General features: G+C 43.9%; 1 protein-coding gene across 1 annotated transcript; it reads left to right on the top strand.

The window, feature by feature from the left end:
- The first annotated feature begins 4,536 nt into the window (after window positions 1-4,536).
- On the top strand, window positions 4,537-24,935 carry LOC103190841 (mucin-6-like). The gene is made up of 15 exons (XM_007911735.2): window positions 4,537-4,579; window positions 8,135-8,272; window positions 8,413-8,577; window positions 9,066-9,160; window positions 9,673-9,805; window positions 10,547-10,796; window positions 14,207-14,257; window positions 14,996-15,137; window positions 15,521-15,631; window positions 16,546-16,731; window positions 20,829-21,068; window positions 22,076-22,232; window positions 22,935-23,072; window positions 24,467-24,529; window positions 24,874-24,935. The coding sequence occupies exons 1-15, from the start codon at window positions 4,537-4,539 to the stop codon at window positions 24,933-24,935; spliced, it is 1,974 nt and encodes a 657-aa protein (XP_007909926.2).
- The last annotated feature ends 278 nt before the right edge of the window (window positions 24,936-25,213 follow it).

Here is a 25,213-nt window from a genome sequence, read left to right as displayed (position 1 = left end):
TGGAGATGGACTAACATGGCAAAGATGAAACTCAAGACAATCTTTGAAATATTAAAGTGTTTGGTGATTGATTCTCTCAGTGTTGGGAAAGTGACTAAACTTAATTTGCGAGAGCTTGAGAATCTGTATTGTCGGTTTGATATCCCTTCAAAAGTAAATGGACAATTAGAGAACCAGTGAGTTACAAGCAGGGGTATAAAAAGGATTTGTGGGTTTATGGTTGGAGAAGTGGATTGGTGGGAGCTGAGAATAAAATGTTGTGGATTGAGAATCATTACATTGTTGATTAAGTCAAAAAATTATACAAATAGCGGATAACATGAACACAGTAAATGCAATATGTCTCATTTACTCCAGGGACTGTTCTCGACGATATCTCCTCTCAGGTCAGATGTATCCCTCGCAGTCATTGCCCCTGTGTTCTCAACGGGGAAACCTTTGCAGCTGGAGAAGATAAGGAACTGCCATGCAGTAAATGGTAAAAAAAAAAGCTCAGTCACAAGGCTTTGTGACAAAGACTGCGCAAATATTCTCAGATTGCAGGGGTCTGGGGCTAAAACAGGGCCTGGAAGCTGCTGGTTGAACAGTTTCACCCAAGTGCCTGATGGGAATGGAAATGACATCTGTTTCCAACGGTATAAGATTGAATCCCACATCTGTTATTAAATGACCAATCTTTCAGCTCATTCACTGCAAGAGAGGTTTATCCAGAGGAAACTACACATTGCTTCCCAATACACCATCACTCTCTCTGTCCAGTTTTATTACCTTGTTTTTTTTAATTTTATTACCGGCCTGCTCCACGTCCCCCAATCCCACCATTGGCGGGAGAGCCTTCAGCCACTCTGCCCCCAACCACTGGAATTCCATCCTCCAGTCACTCCGCCTCGACCCCTCCTTAGCTTCCTTCAAGTCCTGCCTCAAAACCCTTCTCTTTGACCACGCCATTGGCCATCCCTCTTCCCCTCCCTTCTCACCCCCTGACCCCAGCTCAGGTCTGAAATGCTGTCACTGTCCAGCGCCTTGAGATGTCCTCCCGACGTGAAAGGCGCTATACAAATGGAATCTTGTTGTTGTTGAGGTACAAGTTATTAACAATTTTCAATTAGCAGCTCAATGATCCATTAGCTCCTGATGTTCCTTATTATTTGCAAAACACTGCCCGCCATTTGGTACACAGCACAATAACATCAACACATGTTCAGAGCTCTGCTTCTGTCTGTATCCCGTGAAGCACTTTGAGACATCTCAATGATGTCCTAAGGCGCTAGATCAAATGCAAGGAATATTAATCATAGAATCATGGAATTGTACAGCACAGAAGGAGGCCATTCAATGCATTGTGTCTGTGCCGGCTCTTCGAAATGAGCTTCCAAATCAATCCCACTGCCCCGCTCTCCCTCCCCATAGCACTGCACACTTGTCCTCCCCAAATATATTATCTAATATTATTTTATAATCAATGTTTTATTTTTGCAGCACATGTATGATGGGGCAGTGGAAATGTAAAGATCTTTTCTGTCCGGGAAGATGTTCAGTTGAAGGCGGCTCACACGTCAATACATTTGATTCCAAAATGTACCGATTCCACGGGGCCTGCACCTATGTGCTTGTCAAAGTAAGTTTTCATCTGTTGCACCCTGTAATCTGCGGCAGTCAGGCTTCACATTGTGAGTTTCTCTGCTGTGTGTCTCTACGTGTGCGTATTTATAGTGTTTCTCTGCTGTGTGTGTGTGTGTCTATCTGTTTCTCTGCTGTGTGTATCTATGTGTTTCTCTGTTTATCTGTGTTGCTCTGCTATGTGTGTGTATCAGTGTTTCTCTGGTGTGTGTGTGTATCTGTGTTTCTCTACTCTGTGTGTGTCCATCCCTCCTCTCCAGCTTCCGCCCTATCTCTAACCTCCCATTCCTCTCCAAGGTCCTGGAACGAGTCATTGCGTCCCAGCTTCGCTCCTTTCTTTCTCGCCATTCCTTCTTTGAACCCCTCCAATCCGGCTTCCACAGCCCAGAAACAGCCCGGAAACAGCCCGGGTCACAGTCACTAATGACATTCTGAACATCTGTGATCAGGGCTCCCTCTGCTTCCTTGTCCTCCTCGACCTCTCTGCCGCTTTCGACACTGTGGACCACTCCATCCTCATACACCGCCTCTCCCCTTTACTCAGTCTTCACGGACCTGCCCTTGTCTAGTTCAATTCCTATATCTCTCCACTTTGCTGCCTCTAACAGTTTCTCCTCCAGCTCCCGCACTGTCACGTCTGGCGTCCCCCAGGGTTCTGTCCTTGTCTCCTCTTTAATATCTACATGCTCCCCCTCGGGGACATCATCCACAGACATGGGGTCAACTTCCACATGTATTCGAATGTCACCCAACTCTATCTTTCTGCCCCCACCCTCAACTCCAGGACCACTGCTGTCCTGACAGACTGCCTGTGTGCCCCCACCCTCAACTCCAGACCCACTGCTGTCCTGACAGACTGTCTGTCAGACATCAAGTCCTGGATGAGGGCAAATTTCCTTCAGTTGAATGTGAACAAGACTGAGGCCCTCCTGATCGGCTCACGCCAGCGCCTCAGCACCTCAGGCTCTGGCAGCATCAACCTCCATTTCAACTCTCCAGGCAGTCAGGAACCGAGGTGTCTTTTTTTTCCCACATTCAAACCATGACCCACTCTGCCTTCCCTCACCTCCGTAACATCACCCGACTCCGCCACTACCTCACCCCTCAGGCGCTGAAACTCTTGTTCATGCCTTCATCACCTCCAGGCTCGACTATGCAAACCCCCTGCTTGTCGGCCTTCCCAACTCCTCCCTCCGCAGGCTGCAGATCCAGAACCCTGCAGCCCGTGTCCTCTCCTGTACCAAACTCCGTGATCCCATCTCCCCCACTCTCGCCCGACTACATTGGCTCCCTATCCTTCAGAGGATACAATTGAAGATCCTGGTCCTCACATAAAAAGCCTTCCATGGCCTCACCCCACCCTACCTCTGCGACCTCCTAACCCCCTACCAATCCACCCGTTCCGTCCGCTCAGCCAGCTCTGACCTTTTCTACGTCCCCCGACCCACTCGCCCCACCATAGGTGGGAGAGCCTTCAGCCACTCTGCCCCCAACTTCTGGAATTCCATGCCCCAGTCACTTCGCCTCGCCCCCTCCTTAACCTCCTTCAAGTTCCGCCTCAATACCCTCCTCCTTGACCATGCCATCGGCCACCCCACTTCCCCTCCCCTCCCTTCTCCCCCCCCCAACTCCGGCTCGGGTCTGAAATGCTGTACTCTGTCCAGCACCTTGGGACGTTCTCCCGACGTGAAAGGCGCTATACAAATGTAATGTTGTTGTTGTTGTTTACTCTTTTCTGTTTTTCTTGTTACACAGAGTGACAGGTTACCTGAAAATGGAACTCTGGAAGCTGTATTTCAAAGCTGTGGTCACAGGGGTACAGAAACCTGCTTAACAAAGATAATCTATGCCAAAGACCAGGTAAGCATTGACCAGGAGCGGGTGTTCGACAGGCAGTTACTCTGGATCTATGTTTCATTAAAAAACACAGGCCTTGGTCTCCTTTGTTTAAATTTCATTTCAATAATGCATTTAATACAGTTGATAGTTATTTTTGTCCCTTTAGTATTGATCAGCTCAGTACAAAATACTGAGATTGATTATTTCTGTTGCTTAAGTTTTGAATCATTAATGAGCAGAGAAGAGAGCCCAGCAGCCTGAGGAGGAAACTGAGTAGGTGGAACAGAGTGAGAATTCTGTTAAGGAATTTGGTGTGAGTGAAGATTTGGTGAGAGTGAGGTGGAACAGGGTAAGAATACAATTAAAGACACAGTTACGGCCTGAAAAGGACGACGTGTTAGAGGTGGTCAGAATTAAGGAGCAGAAAAGGAGCTGTTACTCTGCTTGGTGTAACCATAGACCACCAAATAGCGGGAAGGAGATAGACGAGCACATCTGTAAGCAAATTTCAGAAAGATGTAACATCAATAGAGTAGTGATAATGGGGGACTTCAATTATCCTAACATAGGTGGCAAAATATGTGTAAATGGCAAAGAGTGGGGAGGATTCCTGAAATGTGTGCAGGACAACTTTCTGGATCCGTATGTTTCCAGCCCAACAAGGAAGGAAGCAGTGTTGGATCTAGTTCTGGGGAGTGAAATGAGGCAAGTGGTGCAGGTTTCAGTGGTAGGATCTGGATAATAGTGATCACAACATCATTGGGTTTAGAGCACTTATGGAAAGGGACAAGGAATGATCAAAGTTGAAGATATTCAACTGGAAGAGGGTTAATTTCAATGAGTTGAAAAGGGACCTAGCAAAGTAGGGGTGGAATTAATGGCTCTGGCCACAACCTTTCAATCCTCTTTGGATACTGGAATGGTGCCAGAGGAACTACCCAGGAATTACAGGCCAGTCAGTCTAACGTCAAGAGTAGGGAAACTTCTGGAGACTATAATTCAGGACAAGATAAATTTTCACTTGGATAAATCTAGGTTAATAAAGGACAGCCAACATGGATTTGGTAAAGACAAATCATGTCTAACAAACCGGATGGGGTAAAGGAAAGGGCGGATGAAGGTAGTGTAGTTGATGTAGTTTATATGGTTTTTCAAAAGGGGTTTGATAAAATGCCACATACGAGACTTGTAAGAAAAATAGAAGCCCACAGTATTAAAGGGACAGTGGCAGCGGATACAGAACTGGCTGGGACAGAAAGCAGAGAGTGGTGGTGAACGGTTGTTTTTCTGACTGGAGGGACGTGTGCAGTGGTGTCCCCCAGGGATCAGTATTGGGACCACTGCTGTTTCTGATCTATACAAATGACCTGGACTTGTGTATAGGCAATATACGCTGATGTACAATCTTAAAGGAGGTGAAGGAACAGAGATACCTGGGGGGTCATATAGTAAATCTTTGAAGGTGGCAGGACAGGTAGATAAAGCTGTTAAATAATCATACAGGTCACTAGGCTTTATAAATAGGGGCATAGAATACAAAAGTCAGGAAGTTATGATGAACCTTTATATAAAACAATGGTTAGGCCTCAGCGAGAGACTGTGCTCAGTTCTGGGCACTGCCCTTTAGGAAAGATGTCAAGGCATTGGAGAAGGTGCAGAGGAGATTTCCCAGGATGGTACCAGGAATGAGGGACTTCAGTTATCAGGAGAGGTAGAGAAGCTGGGATTATTCTCTTTGGAGCAGAGAAAGTTAAGAGGCGACTTAATAGAAGTTTTCAAAATTCTGAGGGAATTTGATAGGGGGAACAAGGAGAAACTATTCCCCCTGGCGGGTAGGTCAGTAACCCAAGGCCACTGATTTAAATTAGTTGTTAAAAGAAACAGAGGGGAGGTGAGGAGAAATTTTTTCACACGCGAGTTGTTTGGATCTGGAATGCATTGTCTGAAAGGCTGATGGGGGAGTGGGAATGATTTGGAAGCTCTTTTTAAAGTGCCGGCACAGAAACAATGAGCTGAATGGCCTCCTTCTGTGCTGTATAATTCTATGATTCTATGGATGAGTTACGACAACCAGAGTCATAGAATCATAGAATATTACAACACAGAAGAAGGCCATTTGGCCCATTGTGCTTGTGCCGGGTCTTTGGAAGTCCTACCAAATCAGTCCCACTCTTTCGCCAATACCCATGCAAATTATTCCTTTTCAAGTACCTGTCTAATTCCCTCTTGAAAGTTATTATTGCATCTGATTAGAACATAAGAATTAGGAGCAGGAGTAGGCCATTCGGCCCCTCAAGCTTGCCCCGCCATTCAATAAGATCATGGCTGATCTATTCTAACTACACCTCCCGCCTTATTCCCATATCCCTTAATCCCTTTATCCACAAGAAATCTATCAATCTCAGTCTTGAATGTGTTCAAAGACTGAGCATCTACAGCCTTTTGGGGTAGAGAATTCCATAAATTCACTACCCGCTGAATGAAGTTTTTCCTCAACTCAGTGCGAAAGGGCTTATCCCTAATTCTAAGACTCTGACCCCTGGTCATAGTTTCTATTAGAACTGCAAACTAACTTTTTGTGACTGGTGTAAAAGGACACCCAAGTCCCTCTGAACGCTAACACTATCTACTCTCTCCCCTTCTAAAAAATAATCTGCTCTACTGTTTTTGCCACCTAGGTGGATGACTTCACACTTCTCTACATTATACTTCATCTGCCACCTATTTGCCCACTCACCTGCCTATCTATATGTCATCCTTGGTGTTTACTCTCCCTCCTAGTTTAGTGTCATCCGCGAATTTAGATATATTAACTTCGATGTCCTCATCTAGATTGTTGATGTAGATGGTAAATAGTTGAGGCCCAAGGACTGATCTTTGTGGCACTCCACTAGTCACATCCCGCCAATCTGAGAAGAACCCGTTTATCCCTATTCTTTGTTTTCTTCCCGTTAGCCATTTTTCAATCCACCCTTTCAGGCAGTGCATGAAAGGAAATCCTTCCTTTTACATTTAAACTGCTTAAAGATATCATAGCTAGCATTCACACAAACCTATTTAACAAACCTGGAAAGATACAGAGATTTATTTGTCGAAACCTGTAAAGGAATCAAACCAGATATACTGTAGGCCACACAGAAACAGGACATTGGGTATGTTCTATACTGTGTGCATTATAGTGCATCTATGTCTTCTTCAAGAGCTGTCTCTCAGACCTTCCTCTTTGACCATGGCTTCAGTCATCTTCCTACCCCACCCTCCCCAACCCCACCCCACCTCCTGATTCCAACCCAAAGCATAGCTGCAAACCCTTCACTATCCAGCACCTCGGAACCAACTCCCAACATGAAGGATGCTTTAGAAATGCAATTTGTTGTTGTGCATTTGGTAATTTTATAACGTGAAATTCACATCAGTGAAAGAATTTACCAATCTTTAAATGTAACATTTGTTTACAGAATGTGATCCTGTACACCAAGACATTTTCTGTTGAGTGCAAAGATTGAAATGAATTTCAGTGAAAAGGATACAGACTTGCAGCTGTAGCCACCTTTTGTTCAGCAACAACTCCGTAACATTAGCCAAGCATTATCCTGCTTTAACTCAATCTCCATTTCCAAATGTTGCATCTGAAATTATCATCTTTGTAACCAAATAATCCTTGTTTATGTTTTGACAGTTAAGGATCATCATTTCTCAGAACACCACAATACAAGTCAACAATCAATGGAGGAGATTGCCCTACACAAGAGGTGAATGGAATGATGGATTGTTGTATTAAAACGTCCATTATTCTCTACTGGGAGATTTCCTTTGGCCAACTTTCTAATCCCAGTTTTCTCGTCACAGCACATGCTATGGGTTTGGTTGACCAGTCTGCAGAGCTCAATGTTGTTAGCAAGTTATATATGGAATAAAAAGTGAATAAATGTTTGACAAATAAATATCCCAAACATGTAAATGGTTAAAATTTACAAACCATGAACTTGTACTTTGCACAAACACACTGGATTCAGCGCTTTGGGACATCCTCCCGACGTGAAAGGCGCTCTATAAATGTCATTTTGTTGTTGTTGTAGTGACTGAGGATAGTGCTTCTGAAAATCGTTTTTTACTGAAAAATCTCGGCAGTGCTTGGCTTGTCCATACTTGTCTAATAACAGTCCTTACACTTGATATGCGCTTCGCAGGATTTACTGTGAACTGTAGTGACTCTATGTTTTGGGCCACTTGGTGAGTTACAAAGTTGACCTTGGCAGTAAGGCACCGACGGAGCCTGCCCAGCCCTGTTCACTGGCTCTTGCTCACCCATCAAAGTGGGGGACGTTTGCTTTCCTCTTTTTCCTGTGAGGGGCTTCCTGCTTGTGACATCTGACTTCCCCTGTATCAGGGCCAATGGAAGTTAGAATTAGCAGGGTGGGGACCTGGTGTCTTTGCTGAAAAAAAATTAAATCCACGACTGTTTGTGGGACACTTCTGTGCGCAATTGGCTGCATGCTTCGCCCACAAAATATACAGTCAATTCACCTTACAGTATATTCTTTGAAGCGCTTTGAGATGTCTCAACAATGTGCTAAATGCAAGGATTATTATCATTATATTATTATAACACCTGCACTGCCAGGTATAGGGTTTTTTATATTTATTCATTCACTAATTGTCTTCCTTTTTTCAGACGGGATTCGGATTTACAGAGAGTCCTCCACTCACCTCCAGGTGCACACAAACTTCGGCCTGCAGATCCAAATTCAGTTCTGTTCTCCCTTTCAGGTCCACGTTTATGTGGACCAAACATTTTGTCACACGACTCACGGTAAGCACATGAGTAGCTTTCCTTAACGGGGAACATTCTTTGAGAAGAAATGACACATCTTGTTGCTTATTAATAATATTCCACTCTTTGAATTCAATTTTATTCTGGAGAATAACATGGAGCTCTTTATTCTCCTCCAGGTCTGTGTGGTAACTTCAATGGAGACTCCAACGATGATTTCATGAGCAGTATGGCGATCTCAGAAGCAACGGCTTCTCTTTTTGCAGATTCCTGGAAAGTCATGGCAAACTGTAGGCACTCTTGTGATGAAGATTATGAACCATGCTCACTGAGTGAGTTAAAATGTAAGTGGACACTAGCACGATGCAGTTTGAATCAGTTCACAGTGTGATATTGTTTAATATCATGAGCCTGGCAGCGAGGATCTAATGATGAAGAGACGTAGTATCACAGATTGTAATCTGGCATTTAATGTCAGCACAGTACAATTTTATATAATGTTTTCCATGCCCCTACATTGCCAGTTGTGGGTTTGCACCTGAGCTGGAGGTGAGAGGGCAAGATGGGAAAGATGTCCCCAAGCACAGTCAAAGAGGAAGGTCTTGAGGCAGACCTTGAAGGAGCCGGTAGTTGAGGCAGAGAATATAGTTGCACTCCAGAGGAAGCTAGATATATACAGGAGGAGGGGAAGAGAAGGGCATGGGAGTGAGTAAGGAGTGTGTGAAGACTCCATGTGGAGTATGAACACCATCATAGCCTGTCGAATGGCCTGTTTCTGTGCTGTGAAATCTAACAAAATCCATAAGAAAGCTCACGTCTTTTCTCTTTACAGATGTATTTGCTCGAACTCACTGTTCTATATTAATGAACAGATTCTCCATATTTAGGAGATGTCATCATGTTGTGAACCCGAGAGACTATTATGAGGTAAAACAGCCTTATTTTGGACTTGCCTTCCAAATAAGGAATTCCTGTACATTTCAAAGCATCTTAGACCTCATTGGAGCTAACTGACCAGAGATGTTGAGAGACTGAAAGTCAAAGGTTTTGATTCATGGTGTTTGATTGGATCTATATCTAATTTTAGATAAACACTGTAAAGTGATGTGGGGTGCAAAGTGGTGTGACTGTATTATGTGGGCGTATAATGTTCTTGAGTGTTTTGGTGACTTCTTCCTAAACGTCTTTGACATCTTCAATGCCTTTGACAAGCTGTGGCTCAGTCCACTTCTATACAGGTTAGCAAAGTCATGACCTTACAGTAAAGCTATGTTTAATTGAAATTCCATAGCCTCTCAGAATGTTTTTATTCCTTCAAACTGATTTGGGTGTTGACTATTCATTTTGTGAACACTACTAAGAGAGGGTCTCAGGATGCACAGTAGTATAGTCTGCAGATCACTTTGTATTTATACTTCAATTTCTTTATTCTTCCCCAGCGTTGTAAATACGAGACGTGCAACTATGAGAAAGTAAATGATTTTATGTGTAATTCTCTCGGATCGTATGCTCGAGCCTGTCTTCTGAAGGGTGTGATATTGAATGGCTGGAGAGAACAAGTAGAGGGCTGCAGTAAGTCTGCAACTATTCTTCATTCGCGTTCCTCCCTTGTGTGTGACAATGATCTGAAATGAATTGGTCACATTTGCATTTGCTGAAGCGACCTTTAAGATGTAGAACAGTTTTTATTTTCTGTAATAATAATACTAATATCCTTGTATTTGATATAGCGCTTTATCACGTCTTCGAGACGTCTCAAAGCTCTTCACAGAATGTACTGTAAAGTGAATTGACTGTGTATTTATGGGTAAAAATTCCTTTTTCAATTTGTTTTTAAAAACAAAATAAAAAGATGACTTTTGTAGTGCACATCACAGCGCTGCTTCCTTTCTACCACCGCCCACCCACCCAGCTCGCTTCCCCAGCAATAAACATCATCAATCTCTGGGTTGTAAGGTTGTTGAGCATCAGCTATTCCCCTCTTCTAACCCTCTCTTTTTCCTCCTCCCTCATGTCTGCATCAAGTTTCCTCTTAAATACGTTGGTGCTTTCTGTTTCAACTACAGCTTCCAGTAGTGAGATCTCTACCTTCTCACTGCCATTTTTAAAGTTCCTGCTAAATTCCCTTTGATGTGCTATTTGCTGTCTTATATTTCTGACCCCTTGTTTTCGGGGCTCACCAACAAGTAAAAACAACCTACTCAATTATTCATTGGGAAAAGCAAAACATATTATTGAGTTGCAATATAATCCACAGTGATGTGATTCAAGTGCTGACTTCCTTAACAAACAGACTGTTTGAATCTTTTTCAGGTATTCATTGTTTTCAAAATCAGATATTCAGTTACAACTCGAGAGCATGTCACCGCACGTGTGTTTCCCTGTCCCATCCCGACCTGGAATGCAATTCAACCGATATTCCTGTGGATGGCTGCAACTGCCTAGAAAACTTGTACCTGGATTATGATGAGAAATGTGTACCTGAAGCTGAATGCTCATGTTTCCTCCCTAATGCTACTGCTGTACTGCCTCATCATCAAATATCTCTTAACGGTAGAATATGGTAAGTCGATCAGTTGTTAACCCAGTCGTTGAATAAACGTTATTGAAATGTAAATTGTTGGGGGTGTGACGAACATTATAACCAAGTGTGAAACAACAAAAGCCAGCTTGCCCCATTGAGTATAATCAGAGGGTAAACATCCAGGAAGTGAGGACTCTGGTGAAATGTATTCCCAATTAAAGTTAACTCTTCCTCAATCACTCTGCCTTGCCCTCTCCTTCCCCATCTGCAGATCACACCCAAAGACCTTCCTTTTCGATCTTGGCATCGGACTCCATCACTGTCAAGCACTCTGATCCCCTGTGTGAGGGGCGCTGTGTAAATGCGAGTTGTTGTTTTAACTGAGTGAAAACTTCAGGAAATCTGTACTAACCCTCACATTTGATACAGCCTTTCACACTGGTAGGATGTCGCAAAGTGTTTCACAAAATTGAGTGTAATGACTATGCAATTTGTAGGTGAATACAGCAGCCAATTTGTGCACAGCAATGTTACACAATCAACTATGAAGTGAATGATCAATTTATGCTGAGGATTGTTGGCCAGGATACCAAGAGAAATTTTCTTCTCTTTTCTCCACTGGTCTTACATTCTTACTGTTTTTGATTTGTCAAATATTGATGCAATTCCAGTGATTGCTTTGCTAGTGGAGGGTGACTGAGTGCACTATCTGTTTTACAGTACTTGTGAGAATGGAAAGCTGCAGTGCAAAGATCAGATCCCCGAGGGTAGGAAAGATCTTTTTAATTCTCAATGTGATGTAAAATATATATATTTGATGTTTGAATGTTATTGTTCTGTGCATTGTGTCAATATCCAATTTAATTTAATAATTGGAAAAAATGGTCTAACTATTTGATTGGAGACCCACAAGGCAGAATTACGTCTGATTCGTTTTTCAGATTATTGTCCCGATGACAAAATTTACGTGGCCTGTGTTGAGGGACAAGAAGATAATTCTGGGGTAGCATGTGCACCAACATGTCAGACCCTGGCCACGGAAAGTCAGTGTGTGAGTAGCGAATACCTGCTCTGTCTTAAAATAGCAAACTAACTTCTATAATAATATCAATAATAATCCTTGCATTTAATATAACGCCTTATCACATCATTGAGATATCTCAAAGGGCTTCGCAGAATATTATTGTAAAAGAATTGACTGTGTATTTTGTGGGCGAAATGTGGCAGCCAATTGCGCACAGCAGCGTCCCACAAACAGTTGTGGATTGAGTGACCAAATTATTATTTTTTTAAGGGATTATCACCCCCGGAAAAGCGATCTGCCAATCGACTAACAACTGCGCAGTAAACAGACACACGTGGAGGAAGGAAACGTGCCTACCATTTCTCCCTGCTTGGAAATCGAATTCAGGTCCTCTCCTTTGCGATTAGTGGTAGTGGCAGGGCGAAACCTTGGGCAAGTTTCCTTACTCCACACGCCTAATAATAATCCTTTTCAATAAATTGGTCCTTTTCAATCTACGACTGTTTGTGGGACATTGCTGTGCGCAATTGGCTGCCGCGTTCGCCCACAAATATACAGTCAATTCACTTTACAGTGTGTTCTGTGAAGCGCTTTGGGACGTCCTCCCGACGTGAAAAGCGCTATATCAAATGCAAGGATTATTATTATTATTATTATTATTATTATTATTATTATGTCCTGTAACATAGTGTTGATGGACAAGAAGATGATTCTGGGGCAGCATATGCACCAATATGTCAGATCCTGGCCACGGAAAGTCAGTGTTTGAGTAGCAAATGTCACAACCTGCTCTCGCCTCGCAAGTAAGAGGACCTGGGTTCGATTCCCAGGAGGGTGAAATGTTGGGCAATTTTTTTTATTCCACATGCCCCTGTTCACTTAGCAGTAAATAGGAACCCGGTTGTTGGTGGATCGCTTTTCTGGGGGCAACTTCTAGTCTGATTGTTTGAGGTAAAGTTTTCAGTGATTTTCAAAATTGTTCCTGGCGGTAACTTTGTTCCTTAGTTTGTGCTGTTGTTACATGGTGAGTCAAGCAGGGGAGCAGCCCTACTACTCTGATGCCAGTGTCAAACTTCATGCCCTCACTGACCTGTCCTTATTGAGGCAGGTGTCAGTCTGGCTCAGTCCTTCACATTTTTGCCTCTGAATCTGAAGGATGTGGGTTCAAACCCCACATCGAAGATTGAGGCTCAGTCTAGGCTGATGCTCCAGTGCAAATGCTGTAGTTGTGTTGTGTTGTCTGAGATGACGTTCTATGCATCATCACCTTCAAAGCCCTCTATGATTTTGCTCCACCTATCTCTCTGGCCTTCTAACCCCATATCAGCCTGACCACTCCCTCGCTCGGCGGACACTGACCTGCTTCAGGTCCCCTGCACTTCCGACCCCCCCAATTGGCAGTCAGACATTCAGCACCACTGCCCGTACACAGTGGAACTCTATCCCGCAATCCCTCCGCTTCACCCCCTCTCGCTGGCCTCCTTCAAGTCCTGTCTGAAAACCTTCCTCTTCGACCATAGCTAATGCCACCGTCCCACCCCCACTCCCCTATCCTTCACCCCTCCTGACTCCAACTCCCAGCTCGGGTCTAAAAATGCCCTGGGACTACTATTCCCTCTAAGTTGCGTGTGTGTGTCGTGCAGCAGTCTGCTGTGTACCGTGCACTTTTTTTTTACAGTGGCGCACACAACCTTTAAAAACTAGAGGACGTCTTTCCAATGTTAAAGGCGCTATACAAGTGTAAGTTGTTGTTGTAAACCAAGGACCCATCTACCTGTTGAGATGCACATTAAAGATCTTACATCGATATTCAAAAGGATAAGAAAATTTCTCCTGGCCAACAATCCACCAGATAAAATTGGTTGTTGACTTCATGGCTGTTTGTGGAACTTTGCTTTGCACAAATTAGCTGCCTACAAATGCACAGTCACTACACTTCACAGTATATCCTGTCTAGCAGGTGCTGTATAAAATATAATACAATCCAAAATTACATTTGTAAAGTGCCAGTCACGTCGGGAGGACGTCCAGTAAGGATAATAATAATTAATAGATCTGATTAAAAATATTATAGGAATAGGAAACTGCCAATAAAGTAATTGTAAAGTCACTTGTAGCCCCTCAACTGGAGATTTAAGTCAAGACCAAAGCTGAGGTCCTGGTGGGGCGGGGGGGGGTGGAGGGGTTACACATAATATTGGCGTAAACTAAAAAATTATATTTCCAGCATTGACTCAAGCATTCTCAAGTTATAGATGTCGGAATTGTTACCCGGTTGTATATTATGTGGTTAATTTAAAAATATAATTACTTAAATCCCTCAGTTAGCAACTAAGTGTGTACCAGGTTGCATATGTCCGAAGGAAATGGTATCCGATGGGCACAATGGATGTGTCCATGCTAACAAATGTCCCTGTGAGTTCAGTGGTGTGTCATACCAACACCAGCAGCAAGTGGAGCAGAACTGTCAGAAATGGTAAGATGCTACACATTTGTTCACTTTATCCACAGCAACCAAACGTGCGAAACATGGTACAGTGTAAAGTCGGCACTGGTTGGTTTCCGCATGGTCAACTCAGAGCTTTTGGTCCCTTTTTGTCTGTGAATAGTTGTTCTGTCATGTCACTTATCTGTATCTTTACTGTATCTTTACATTAGAAATGTAATGTATCTTTACATTACATTTCTTTACTGTATCTTCACATTAGAAAACCAATTGATCTGTGGGCAGGGTTGGTATCAAATTGCCCATTGTGTTCTAACACTGGTAAGAACAAAATCACTTAATACAGAATAAAACTAACCTGTGATTACAACTACCCCTGCCATGACTAAGTGACCTGTGACCTGTGACTGACTAACCCATTCAAAACATATTGTTAAGCAATGTGACTGACCAACTGATTTTACTGGGGTTAGAAGTTGGACAGATCGTATGGTTTATTGTGCCAATGCTTTAGAGACTTTGAAAACTAAGTGTTATTTCTTACAATTATCAGAGAGCAACATATTGGAAAGTAAGAGATTAAGATTAAAGTAGATTAAGAAAGATACATTTTCACCAAACATTTAATATTTGAACACTGCAACCTTGTCCTGTCTTTGTAGTTTGGTAGCACATTGGCTGTGCTAATGACTGAGTGATGCGCCACAATCATCTTATATTTCTTCACAATGTTTATGATGTCTTGTAATAATGTTTGTATCTTAACAGTATTTGCTTGAGCGGGAAATGGAACTGCAGCACCGACGGAATGTGTCCTTCGACTTGTGTTGTCCACGGCGAGGGTCACATCACCACCTTTGATGGCAAATATTATGGGTTTGATGGCAATTGTGAATATACTTTAGTTCAGGTAAAATGTAAAGATTTATGACTGTTACTGTTAGAGGTTTTTCTCTCAGTCTTGGCCCTGCTTACGCTGCTCTTCTGGAACGACTCTCTTGAAGGCAGCAACTGATAGTCACGTCCGGTACCAGAATGAACCAAACTGCCATTCTTTATGGGTGACATAGGTCCGGGTTAATGGGCTGATAACTTTGAGGGGCCTGAGAGCCACACACAAGGCCAATGGTGTAATTGCTGTTCACATTGAAATTGAATGATTTAACACAGTTGCGGGACTGAGTCCCGGCATTTCCTGATCCGTTGGTGCAGCATTAACCCAATGGGGTGTTGTCTTATATTTAAACTGATTTGTTGTTTTCTGTACCTATTATTAATTTCTTGTTCTTGTAGGACACTTGCACTCCAGAACAGACAAATCTATCATTCAAGATAACATCAGAAAACTATGTTTGTGGTGATAATCAGGTGACATGTACAAGGGGTGCCAAGATTTACCTTGAGGTAGGTAGCAGTCACGGTAGACATTTTCAGGCACGTCACTGTGTCTAGCCGCTGGTGAGAATATGGTGTAACCTTTGTTTTATATATTACAGTAAAACTTACATACGTCAGGACCGTAACATTTAATATGAATTACGTGAAGACTGTGTTGCAGGCAAACTAAGTTGTAGAAAATCTGATTTATTCAGTAGTCTACACTGCGCATGTTTAATTTAATTTATTGCTGCCAGTAAGTGCACATGCGTTAGTTATCACTGCAGCCACACGTGCATGTGGTGATGGTTCAAGACTACATTTCCCGCGATTTAATGCATCTTGACCAGTCATCGCATGCACACTTACCGTAAAACATTGGAATCTCATTGAATTCGGGAAATTAAGTTGTTCTGCGCGTTCGATTGCCAGATCAAGACTGCATTTCCTGTGAATTAAATGCAGCCGGCCGGTAATTGTACATGTGTGGACGGACGGGTGAGTACTTTATTCAAGGCAGCTGGTATGTGAGGGAGTAATGGAGGATAGAGGAGCAGTGTTATGAGTTAGGAGGTGATTAATACAAGTTGTGTGAAGAAATCTAAATGGTTTTGATAGGAAACTGAATGGGACTCAGGTAAATGTATGACTTAGGCGATTATACAACTTATAAAGATAAGGTAAGATTTACTGTTTTTGTTTCATTGAATTAGGGACATTGCTGTACACACATTGACTGCCATATTTTGCTTATAAAATACACAATCACTAACTTTAAGATGTCTGGAGTATAAACACCGGCATGGACTGACTGGTTAAGCCAAATGGCCTGTTTCTGTGCTGTACATTGTACGTAAATCTATGTAAGTAGTTGAGAGTTGGACTTATTACAATTTGTGTGTGTGCGTGTCATTATGATATGATGTGGACTTTTCTTCCAGGATTATTGTATCAGACTGGCAGACGGCACTTACAGCGTCCAACCTGAAAGTGCAGAATTGAACTTCAAACTCCAAAAAAACCCAATGTATTTATTGTTTGTAATCAAAATCCAGAAAGACCTTGAGCTAAAAATTATATGGAATAAGGGGATGTCTCTTTATATTCAGCTCACAGGAATACTGCAGGTAACGGGATTCCTTTGTCTATATCTTTACAATCTTAGAAAATGTCACATCATCTCAGTAACTGTTGTCCATGTGAAAATTTTGAGGAGAAATTCCATCAGTTCAGGTTTAACCTCTGCAGCGTTCCAATGTCATCGAAATCTCACCTCATACACAGCCTTCATTTTAAAGCTGATTTTCTGGCAATTGTTTTAAAAACAACAAAACAATGACTTGAAAAGCAAAACTCAACAATTTGCCCAATTCTGGATATTATAAAATGTTACATGAAGTACTGCTAATCTAGATCCTGCTGGAATTTCCTTGCAGGTGTTTCCATCATCTCCCTCAGGCGCCCAATTCTGGTTAATTCAGTATCAGAGTTCCCTCCACAATACACCAGGCAGCACATGCCCCACAGTCCTGGGACAAGCTCATCACACGTCGTGGGCTGGATGTGATGATCCTCCAGCTATATATCCCAACACATCCTTGTTTGCCTCTTTATTTACTTCTCCGTCCTCGTCTCCACTAAACCGTTGTTCTACTCCAAGAAAATTTTGGAGGTCAAGGCAACCCCAGGCTCCTCTTCTCCATCACCAACTGGCTCCTCCGCCCACCCTCTCAAGCAACTCCCATCCTCACCTCAATTGCCAACTGCGAGGCGATGCTGGACTTACTCAAATCCAAAGTCAAGGGGATCCGTTCAGCTGCTTCTGCCATTCCGTCTGTTATAACCTCCCCATCTCTGCCTACTACCCCGGCCCCTACCCATCCCTCCCTCCACATCTTTGAACCTGTCTCCCCCTCCTCTCTCATCACCACTATAACCCGCATGAAACTGACCACCTGCTCCCTCGACACCTTACCCCTCTCCTTACCTCCCAGCCTCCACCTCCTTGCCCCTCTACTCACAGACATCATAAGCCTCTCCCTGTCCACTGGTACTGTTCCCACCTCATTAAAAACATCCGTCATCATTTCTATCCTTAAAAAACCCTCCCTGGACCCATCTCTACACTCAAACTACCACCCCATCTCCATCCCCTCCACAAACCCCTCCAATTGGGTTTCCACAGCACAAAAACAGCACTAGTCAAAGTGACAAATGACATTTTGTCCATCTGCAACTAGACCTCCCTCTGCCTCCTCATCCTCCTTGACCTCTCTGCTGCCTTCAAAACCTTTGAACACTCTATCCTCACCCACTGTCTCTCCTTTCACCTCAACCTTCAAGGGTCTGTCCTTGACTAGTTCAGATCATACCTGTCACACCGCCTCCATTTCATCTCCACAAACAGTTTCTCCTCTAGCCCCCACACCATCTCATGCGGCGTTCCCCAGGGCTCTGTCCTTGGTCCCCTCCTCTTCAATTTATGCTTCCACTTGGTGACATCAACTGTAGACATGGGGTCAACATCCACATGACACACAACTCTGCCTCTCTGCCTCTACCCTGGACTCCAGGACTCACTGCTGTCCTGACAGAATGTCTGTCAGACATCAAGTCCTGGATGAGGGCTAATTTTTTTCAGTTGAACGTCAACAAGACCAAGGTCCTCCTGATTGGCTCCCGTCAGCGCCTCCTCACCTCAGGGCTGACAGCATCACCATCAATGGGGCTCACTCCCCTTCACTGAGCCGGTCCGGAACCTTGGGGTCTTGTTTGACCCTCAACTATCCTTTCTACCCCTACCATGGCCCGCTCTGCCTTCCCCACCTCCGCAACATCGCCCGACTCCGCCACTGTCTCACACTGCAGGCCCCCCGAGATCCTCATGCACGCCTTCATTATATCGAGGCTTCACTATGCAAACTCCCTGCTTGTCGGCCTCCCCAACTCCTCCCTCCACAGGCTTCAGATCATTCAGAACTCTGCAGCCCATGTCCTCTCCCACACCAGGCTCCGTGACCCTGTCACCCCCAATCTCGCCTGACTCCACTGGCTTCCCATCACACAGAGAATACAGTTCAAATTCCTGGTCCTCACCTTCAAAGCCCTCCATGGCCTCGCTCCCCCTGACGTTTCCGACCTCCTAAACCCGTACCATCCTGCTCGCTCCCTCTGCTCAGCGGGCTCCGGCCTGCTTCACGTCCCCCATCTCACTCGCCCCACTATTGGCGGAAGGGCTTTCTGCCACTCTGCCCCCACCCTCTGAACTCCATCCTGCAGTCCCTCCATCTCGCCCCCTCCCTTGCCTTCTTCAAGACCCATCTCAAGACCCGCCACTTCGATCGTGCTTTCGATCTCCCTAGTTACCCCCCTGCCCTCCAACCTCCCTGATCCCAACCCCCAGCTCGGGTCCGAAACTTTGTCTGTCCAGCGCCTTGGGACATCCTCCCAAAGTGACAGGCGCTATACAAATGTAATTTTATTTTTGTTTTTGTTGTTGCACATTGTGCTGATGGTTTCTGTGAGCTTTCCATCTGTTCCCCAGGTTCCACACCTGGATTGTCTTTTGGAGTCTATTCCTGTTTAACTTAGCATTCCACAAATCCAATTTCTTTCCGCAAATCTTAACCATCCCAGGTATGATCCCATTATGTGCCTTCCATCTTTAGTAAACATCCCCAGCTTAGCTTAAATTGTAAATAGGAATGGGCCACAACTGTTCCTTCTCTCCATTCTCGGGCAGTAAATGTACAATTGCTCGTTGTTTCCTCTAATTTAGCCAACTTCTGATCCACTTCATCCCTCCCTTGTGTTTTCCTGTCACTCTCCCCTGTGTATTTCTGTCACTCTCTCCCCTGTGTGCTCCTGTCACTCTCTGCCATGTGTTCCTGTCACTCTCTTCCCTGTGTGTTCCTGTCACTCTCTTCCCTGTGTGTTCCTGTCACTCTCCCCTGTGTGTTCCTGTCACTCTCTCCCCTGTGTGTTCCTGTCACTCTCTCCCCTGTGTATTTCTGTCACTCTCTCCCCTGTGTGTTCCTGTCACTCTCCCCTGTGTGTTCCTGTCACTCTCCCCTGTGTGTTCCTGTCAGTCTCTCCCCTGTGTGTTCCTGTCACTCTCTCCCCTGTTTGTTCCTGTCGCTCTCCCCTGTGTGTTCCTCTCACTCTCCCCTGTGTGTTCCTGTCACTCTCTCCCCTGTGTGTTCCTGTCGCTCTCCCCTCTGTGTTCCTGTCACTCTCTTCCCTGTGTGTTCCTGTCGCTCTCTCCCCTGTGTGTTCCTGTCACTCTCGCCTGTGTGTTCCTGTCACTCTCCCCTGTGTGTTCCTGTCACTCTCCCCTGTGTGTTCCTGTCACTCTCTCCCCTGTGCATTTCTGTCACTCTCTCCCCTGTGTGTTCCTGTCACTCTCCCCTGTGTGTTCCTGTCAGTCTCTCCCCTGTGTGTTTCTGTCACTCTCCCCTGTGTGTTCCTGTCACTCTCTCCCCTGTGTGTTCCTGTCGCTCTCTCCCCTGTGTGTTCCTGTCCGTCTCTCCCCTGTGTGTTCCTGTCACTCTCTCCCCTGTGTGTTCCTGTCAGTCTCTCCCCTGTGTGTTCCTGTCGCTCTCTCCCCTGTGTGTTCCTGTCACTCTCCCCTGTGTGTTCCTGTCGCTCTCTCCCCTGTGTGTTCCTGTCACTCTCCCCTGTGTGTTCCTGTCAGTCTCTCCCCTGTGTGTTCCTGTCACTCTCCCCTCTGTGTTCCTGTCGCTCTCTCCCCTGTATATTCCTGTCACTCTCCCCTGTGTGTTCCTGTCACTCTCCCCTGTGTGTTCCTGTCAGTCTCTCCCCTGTGTTCCTGTCGCTCTCTCCCCTGTGTGTTCCTGTCACTCTCCCCTGTGTGTTCCTGTCAGTCTCTCCCCTGTGTTCCTGTCGCTCTCTCCCCTGTGTGTTCCTGTCAACCTCTACTGTGCTTCCTGGACTTGTTGACAAATTTAACCCTAATCCTAAGTGTGCCTCATTGAAAATCACCTCCTCTCACATTTACTGGTTTGCCTTATCCCACAAGTAGTTTTTTTTAAAAGGCAAATAGGTGTGTGCAGAATCAACTCATACCCATAAACCTATTATTCCATTGACTTTCCAAAACATTCAGAGAGCTAATATGCAAAGTTTGAATATAATATAAAGTAGGTAATTGCCTGATCAAGACTTAAATCTTAACGTGACGATTAATAATATCTTGTATTGTTAGCATTCTGTGTGTGGACTCTGTGGCAATTTGAATGGTAATCTGGGAGATGAATTCAGGACCCGAACCAATTCCATAGTATCCAGTACAACAGATTTTGGAAACAGTTGGAAGGAGGATTGCTTGTGTGCCGACGTGGAGGAACACGTACATTTGTGTGACAAAAATCCATTTCGTGTGGCTTGGGCCAGGAAAACGTGCTCTATAATTAAAAGTCCAGTGTTTAAAGAATGCCACAGCATGGTGAGTCGATCTCTCAATCAGACATTCGATGTAAACGTGAAGTGCACTGACCGTGTTGAGAGGTTAGCACTGATACACTGCAAAATCACAATCACTTGTTATACTTTAGAAGATTCACATCAGAAAAGAAAAAAAACTATTTTGCCCTTTAAGATTCTTTTATTTCTACACCACAAGGGAGCACATGGCAGTGTTCTCATGGAAACACAATGCTTCAGAAGTGCTGTTGCACTGCTGAATGTTCCTGACCTAATAATGCTGCACACCCTTTCTGGTGTTGTCACATTGTTTGGTGATTCTGGTTCTTCTCAACAAGATGAATATTGTGAGGATTGGAGACTCTTCGTCTTCACAGACCCGAGAATTAACCGTAGTAACTGTGCTGCTGAAGCTTTTATCAAGAGAGGTTCCTTTGGAAGGCACAAAGGAATTGCATGTGTTTTCCTAAATTCCTTTTGGCAAAAAAGGACAGATTATTTCAGCAAGAGATGTTAGTCAACCAAGTTAGCTGGAGTCGAGGATGGGATGGATAAGGTTGTGTGATTTGTAGTGGGAACAATGGGGTAGATCCCAAAGTGTAATTACTATGGCACTCCGGCATTTTTGAAAAAAATGCCGCTGTTGGCTTTGTGATTGTTTGAATTGGGGTCTGTTCAGCGCTTTGGGACGTTCTCCCCACATGAAAGGAGTGATACAAATCTAATTGTTGTTGTTGAATCCTGCGAGCAGAAGATAGCAAATAAGCAAACAATCTGAGATTCAAACAATCTGAGTCATAGTCAATGTCCCTGTGCTCAAGGGAGTGGGTTTTGCTGTTGGACCTGGTCTGGTTAGGTCCGAATTCCGGATATCCAGAGTCCGGTAAGACAGGATTATTGTCAATGGTATTTGGCTATTAAAGCAATGATCAGAGCAAAGGTGAGAAAAACCGCAGTACTTTTGTGATATTTGGAGGAGAAAATTTACAAAACCACACAGTCGCATTCTTTTGTTGATTTGTATTGTAGGTGAATCATAATCTGTTTTATGAAAACTGTGTGCAAGATGCCTGTGGCTGTGAATTAGTTGGTGATTGTGAGTGCCTCTGTGAGGCTGTAGCTGTCTATGCTAAAATTTGCTTGGATAAAGGGATCTGCATCGACTGGAGAAAGCCAGACTTTTGTCGTAAGTTTCTTTTGCAATACTTTAGAGTTTTCTGTAGTACAACAGCAGTTTGCATATATATATATAGCTCATTACAGGAGCATGCCTCAAAGTCCTTCAATGTAATAATGTAATAATATTTCTTTGCTAATATTTCATTGACAAAGCATCTTTGATTGCTAATTCATTGTATTGAAGTTTACTCCAAATCCTAATTGAGCATACTCATATTATTGAAGGCTATTTTATGCACTTGGTAATCTTACTATTAGGGCCACTGCTTCGAAGTCTCCTGCTCAAACCATCCAATAATTGTCCTCAGCATGCAAGAGGATGAGGATCTTTAGTTTTGTTTCTGTTGAAATGTTTTTTGCTGGCAGGGAATAGTGACCTGGGAACATTCTATATCTGCAAAGCAGCAATACAACCACCCGCTACGCTCTGCCAAGCCCTCAGGGGGGCACAGCATTCCAGCACACAAACTCAGCTCCTGCCCCACTTAATACAGGAAGAGATGAATCAACAACAAATTTATCAACAATGGTTCTTGGATAGCTGGATAATACATCACAATACAGTTTATGCTTACACAGCTCCTTTCACATTGTGGGAGAATCTCAAAGCGTTTTACACACCTGACTCGAGATGGGGAGCAGAAGAGGGTGGGAAAGATGACTGAAAGCGTGATGAAAGAGGAATAATGGAATTTTCATTGTCTTCCAGCTGTATACTGTGACTATTTCAATATTCATGAGCAAAGAAATAACCGGTACGAATATATCTATAAAATCAAGGGTGACTGGCATTATCAGCCCTGTTTATGTCCTTGGAATCTGAGAAGCATCGAAAATAATATGGAAGGTAACAGTACTGTTATTGCCACTGTTAGCTGCTCCAGTTCATGTCTTAAATGGGATAAACAGGTCCTTTTCAGATTAGAGGGATGTGACTAGTGGAGTGCCACAAGGATCAGTCCTTGGGCCTCAGCTATTTACCATTTCCATCAACGATCTTGTTGAGGACATCGAAGTTAATATATCTAAATTCGCGGATGACACAAAACTAGGAGAAAGTGTCAACACAGAGGACGACATTAAAAAAATGCAGCGAGACATAGATAGGTTAGGTGGCTGGGCAGGTAGGTGGCCGATGAAGTATAACATAGGGAAGTGCGAAGTCATCCACCTCGGGAGCAAAAACAGGAGAGCGGGTTATTTTTTAGAAGGCGAGAGATTGGAATGTGTTAGCGCCCAGAGGGACTTGGGTGCCCCTGTACACCAATCACAGAAAGTTAGTCTGCAGGTGCAGCAGCAATTAGGAAGGCGGACGATATCTTAGCATTCATTATGAAAGGATTAGAGTATAAGAGTAGGGAAGTGTTGCTGCAACTGTATAGGGCCCTGTGAGACCACACCTGGAATACTGTGTGCAGTTTTGGTCTCCTTATGAAAGGAAGGATGTACTTGCCTTGGAGGGGGTGCAGCGTAGATTTACTGGGTTAGTACCAGGGATGAAGGGGATGAGTTACGAGGATAGGCTGACCAATTTGGGCCTATGTTCTCTGGAATATAGAAGAAATAGAGATGATCTTATAGAAACCTATAAGATCATCAAAGGGCAATGATAGAGTAGATAGTGGGAGATTGTTTCCCCTGGTTGGAGAAACTAAAACCTTAAAATCAGAAGCCATCTCTTTTGCACTGAGTTGAGGAAGAACTTCTTCACTCAAAGAGTGGTGAATTTATGGAACTCGCTACCCCAAAGGGCTGTTGACGCTCAGTCCTTGAACATATTCAAGACTGAGATAGATAGATTTCTTATTGCAAAAGGGATTAAGGGATATGGGTATAAGGCAGGGGGCTGTGGGGGGGGGAGGCTGGGGGGGATATGGGGGTAAGGCGTGGTCAGGTTATTAGCTGGAGTTAGATTAGAAGATCAGCCATGATTAAATGGTGGGGCAGGCTCGAAAGGCCGAATGGCCTACTCCTGCTCCTACATGTTATGTTATGTTAATGGATAGTTGAATGAATGAATGGAAACTTTAACTACTGATAAACTGCCAATTGTGCATAGCAACATCCCACAAACAGTCGTTGATTGAGTGACCTATGCGAACATACGTCCTGGGAATCTGAGGAGCATCCAAAATCATCATTGATTTACAGATAATGTCTATATGTTTGTGTGTTTTCCATTCTATAGAAGGAACAATTAAAGATGAATAATAAGATTAAATAAATCTCTTCTGTTAAAAGGTTGTTACAATTGTAGCCAAGGCGAGTACTTGGATGCTGAAAGGAAGAGTTGCGTGCCCTGTGGTAAGTACACAAGACTTTTCAATTTCTGCTTTCATAAATTACCAGTCTTGATAATACATTTGATTTCAATTTTCAGTTTTCATATACAATGTATTCAACTAATAGCACCTTTGATCATATGAAGTGTGTTGCACTGATTACCTGATACAAAAGTACTGGATAGATACCTGCAGAGATAGATTCAGACTAAACTGAACAAATCATCCAAGCGCTATGCCCTGCTGGAGGGAGGGGCTGTACAAAGGATAAGCTCTGTGCAGCAGGTAGGTCATTCTTTATTGTGGTCTGAACATGTTTTGCACAGGTAATTTTTCTGACTCTAATTTGCATTTGCTGTATTAAAGGAGCAAAGAATTTTCCCTGTTACAAGCGCACTGGAGCTTCAGGCACATCAGTGATACATTAATTTGCAGATGTCAGCGAGGGCTCAGCTTGATGGGGGCATGTGATCTCCAGGGATCATGCTTGGAGATGTCCTGAACAGCTGATTTTTTAAAGGGATGTGATAGCTGTGCCTCTGCCTAAGCAAAATGCTCCCGACAGACACTGAAGTCAAGCATGGGATTTCCAGTTGGAAGGCTGAAGCAATCAACAGAACTACTAAATGTTCATGTGTTCTTCATCACCACGATCTGTACATTCTCATTACAGTGATGTATCTTCTTCAGCATGATAGTCAATAGA

The sequence above is a fragment of the Callorhinchus milii genome, unplaced genomic scaffold (genome assembly GCF_018977255.1).
Source record: "Callorhinchus milii isolate IMCB2004 unplaced genomic scaffold, IMCB_Cmil_1.0 Scaffold17, whole genome shotgun sequence".
NCBI classification, from domain to species: domain Eukaryota; kingdom Metazoa; phylum Chordata; class Chondrichthyes; order Chimaeriformes; family Callorhinchidae; genus Callorhinchus; species Callorhinchus milii.
The sequence above is the reverse complement of the archived record's forward strand: the minus strand, read 5'-3'. Positions and strand labels throughout refer to the sequence as shown.

What these genes read in the sequence shown, in the direction of transcription:
- LOC103190841 (XM_007911735.2), top strand. Translation starts at nt 4,537, where the DNA reads ATGTCTAACAAACCGGATGGGGTAAAGGAAAGGGCGGATGAAG. An exon ending in GTGAATATACTTTAGTTCAG is followed by an intron (nt 15,138 to 15,520) that starts GTAAAATGTAAA and finishes TTGTTCTTGTAG; the next exon opens with GACACTTGCACTCCAGAACA. An exon ending in AGCTCACAGGAATACTGCAG is followed by an intron (nt 16,732 to 20,828) that starts GTAACGGGATTC and finishes TTGTATTGTTAG; the next exon opens with CATTCTGTGTGTGGACTCTG.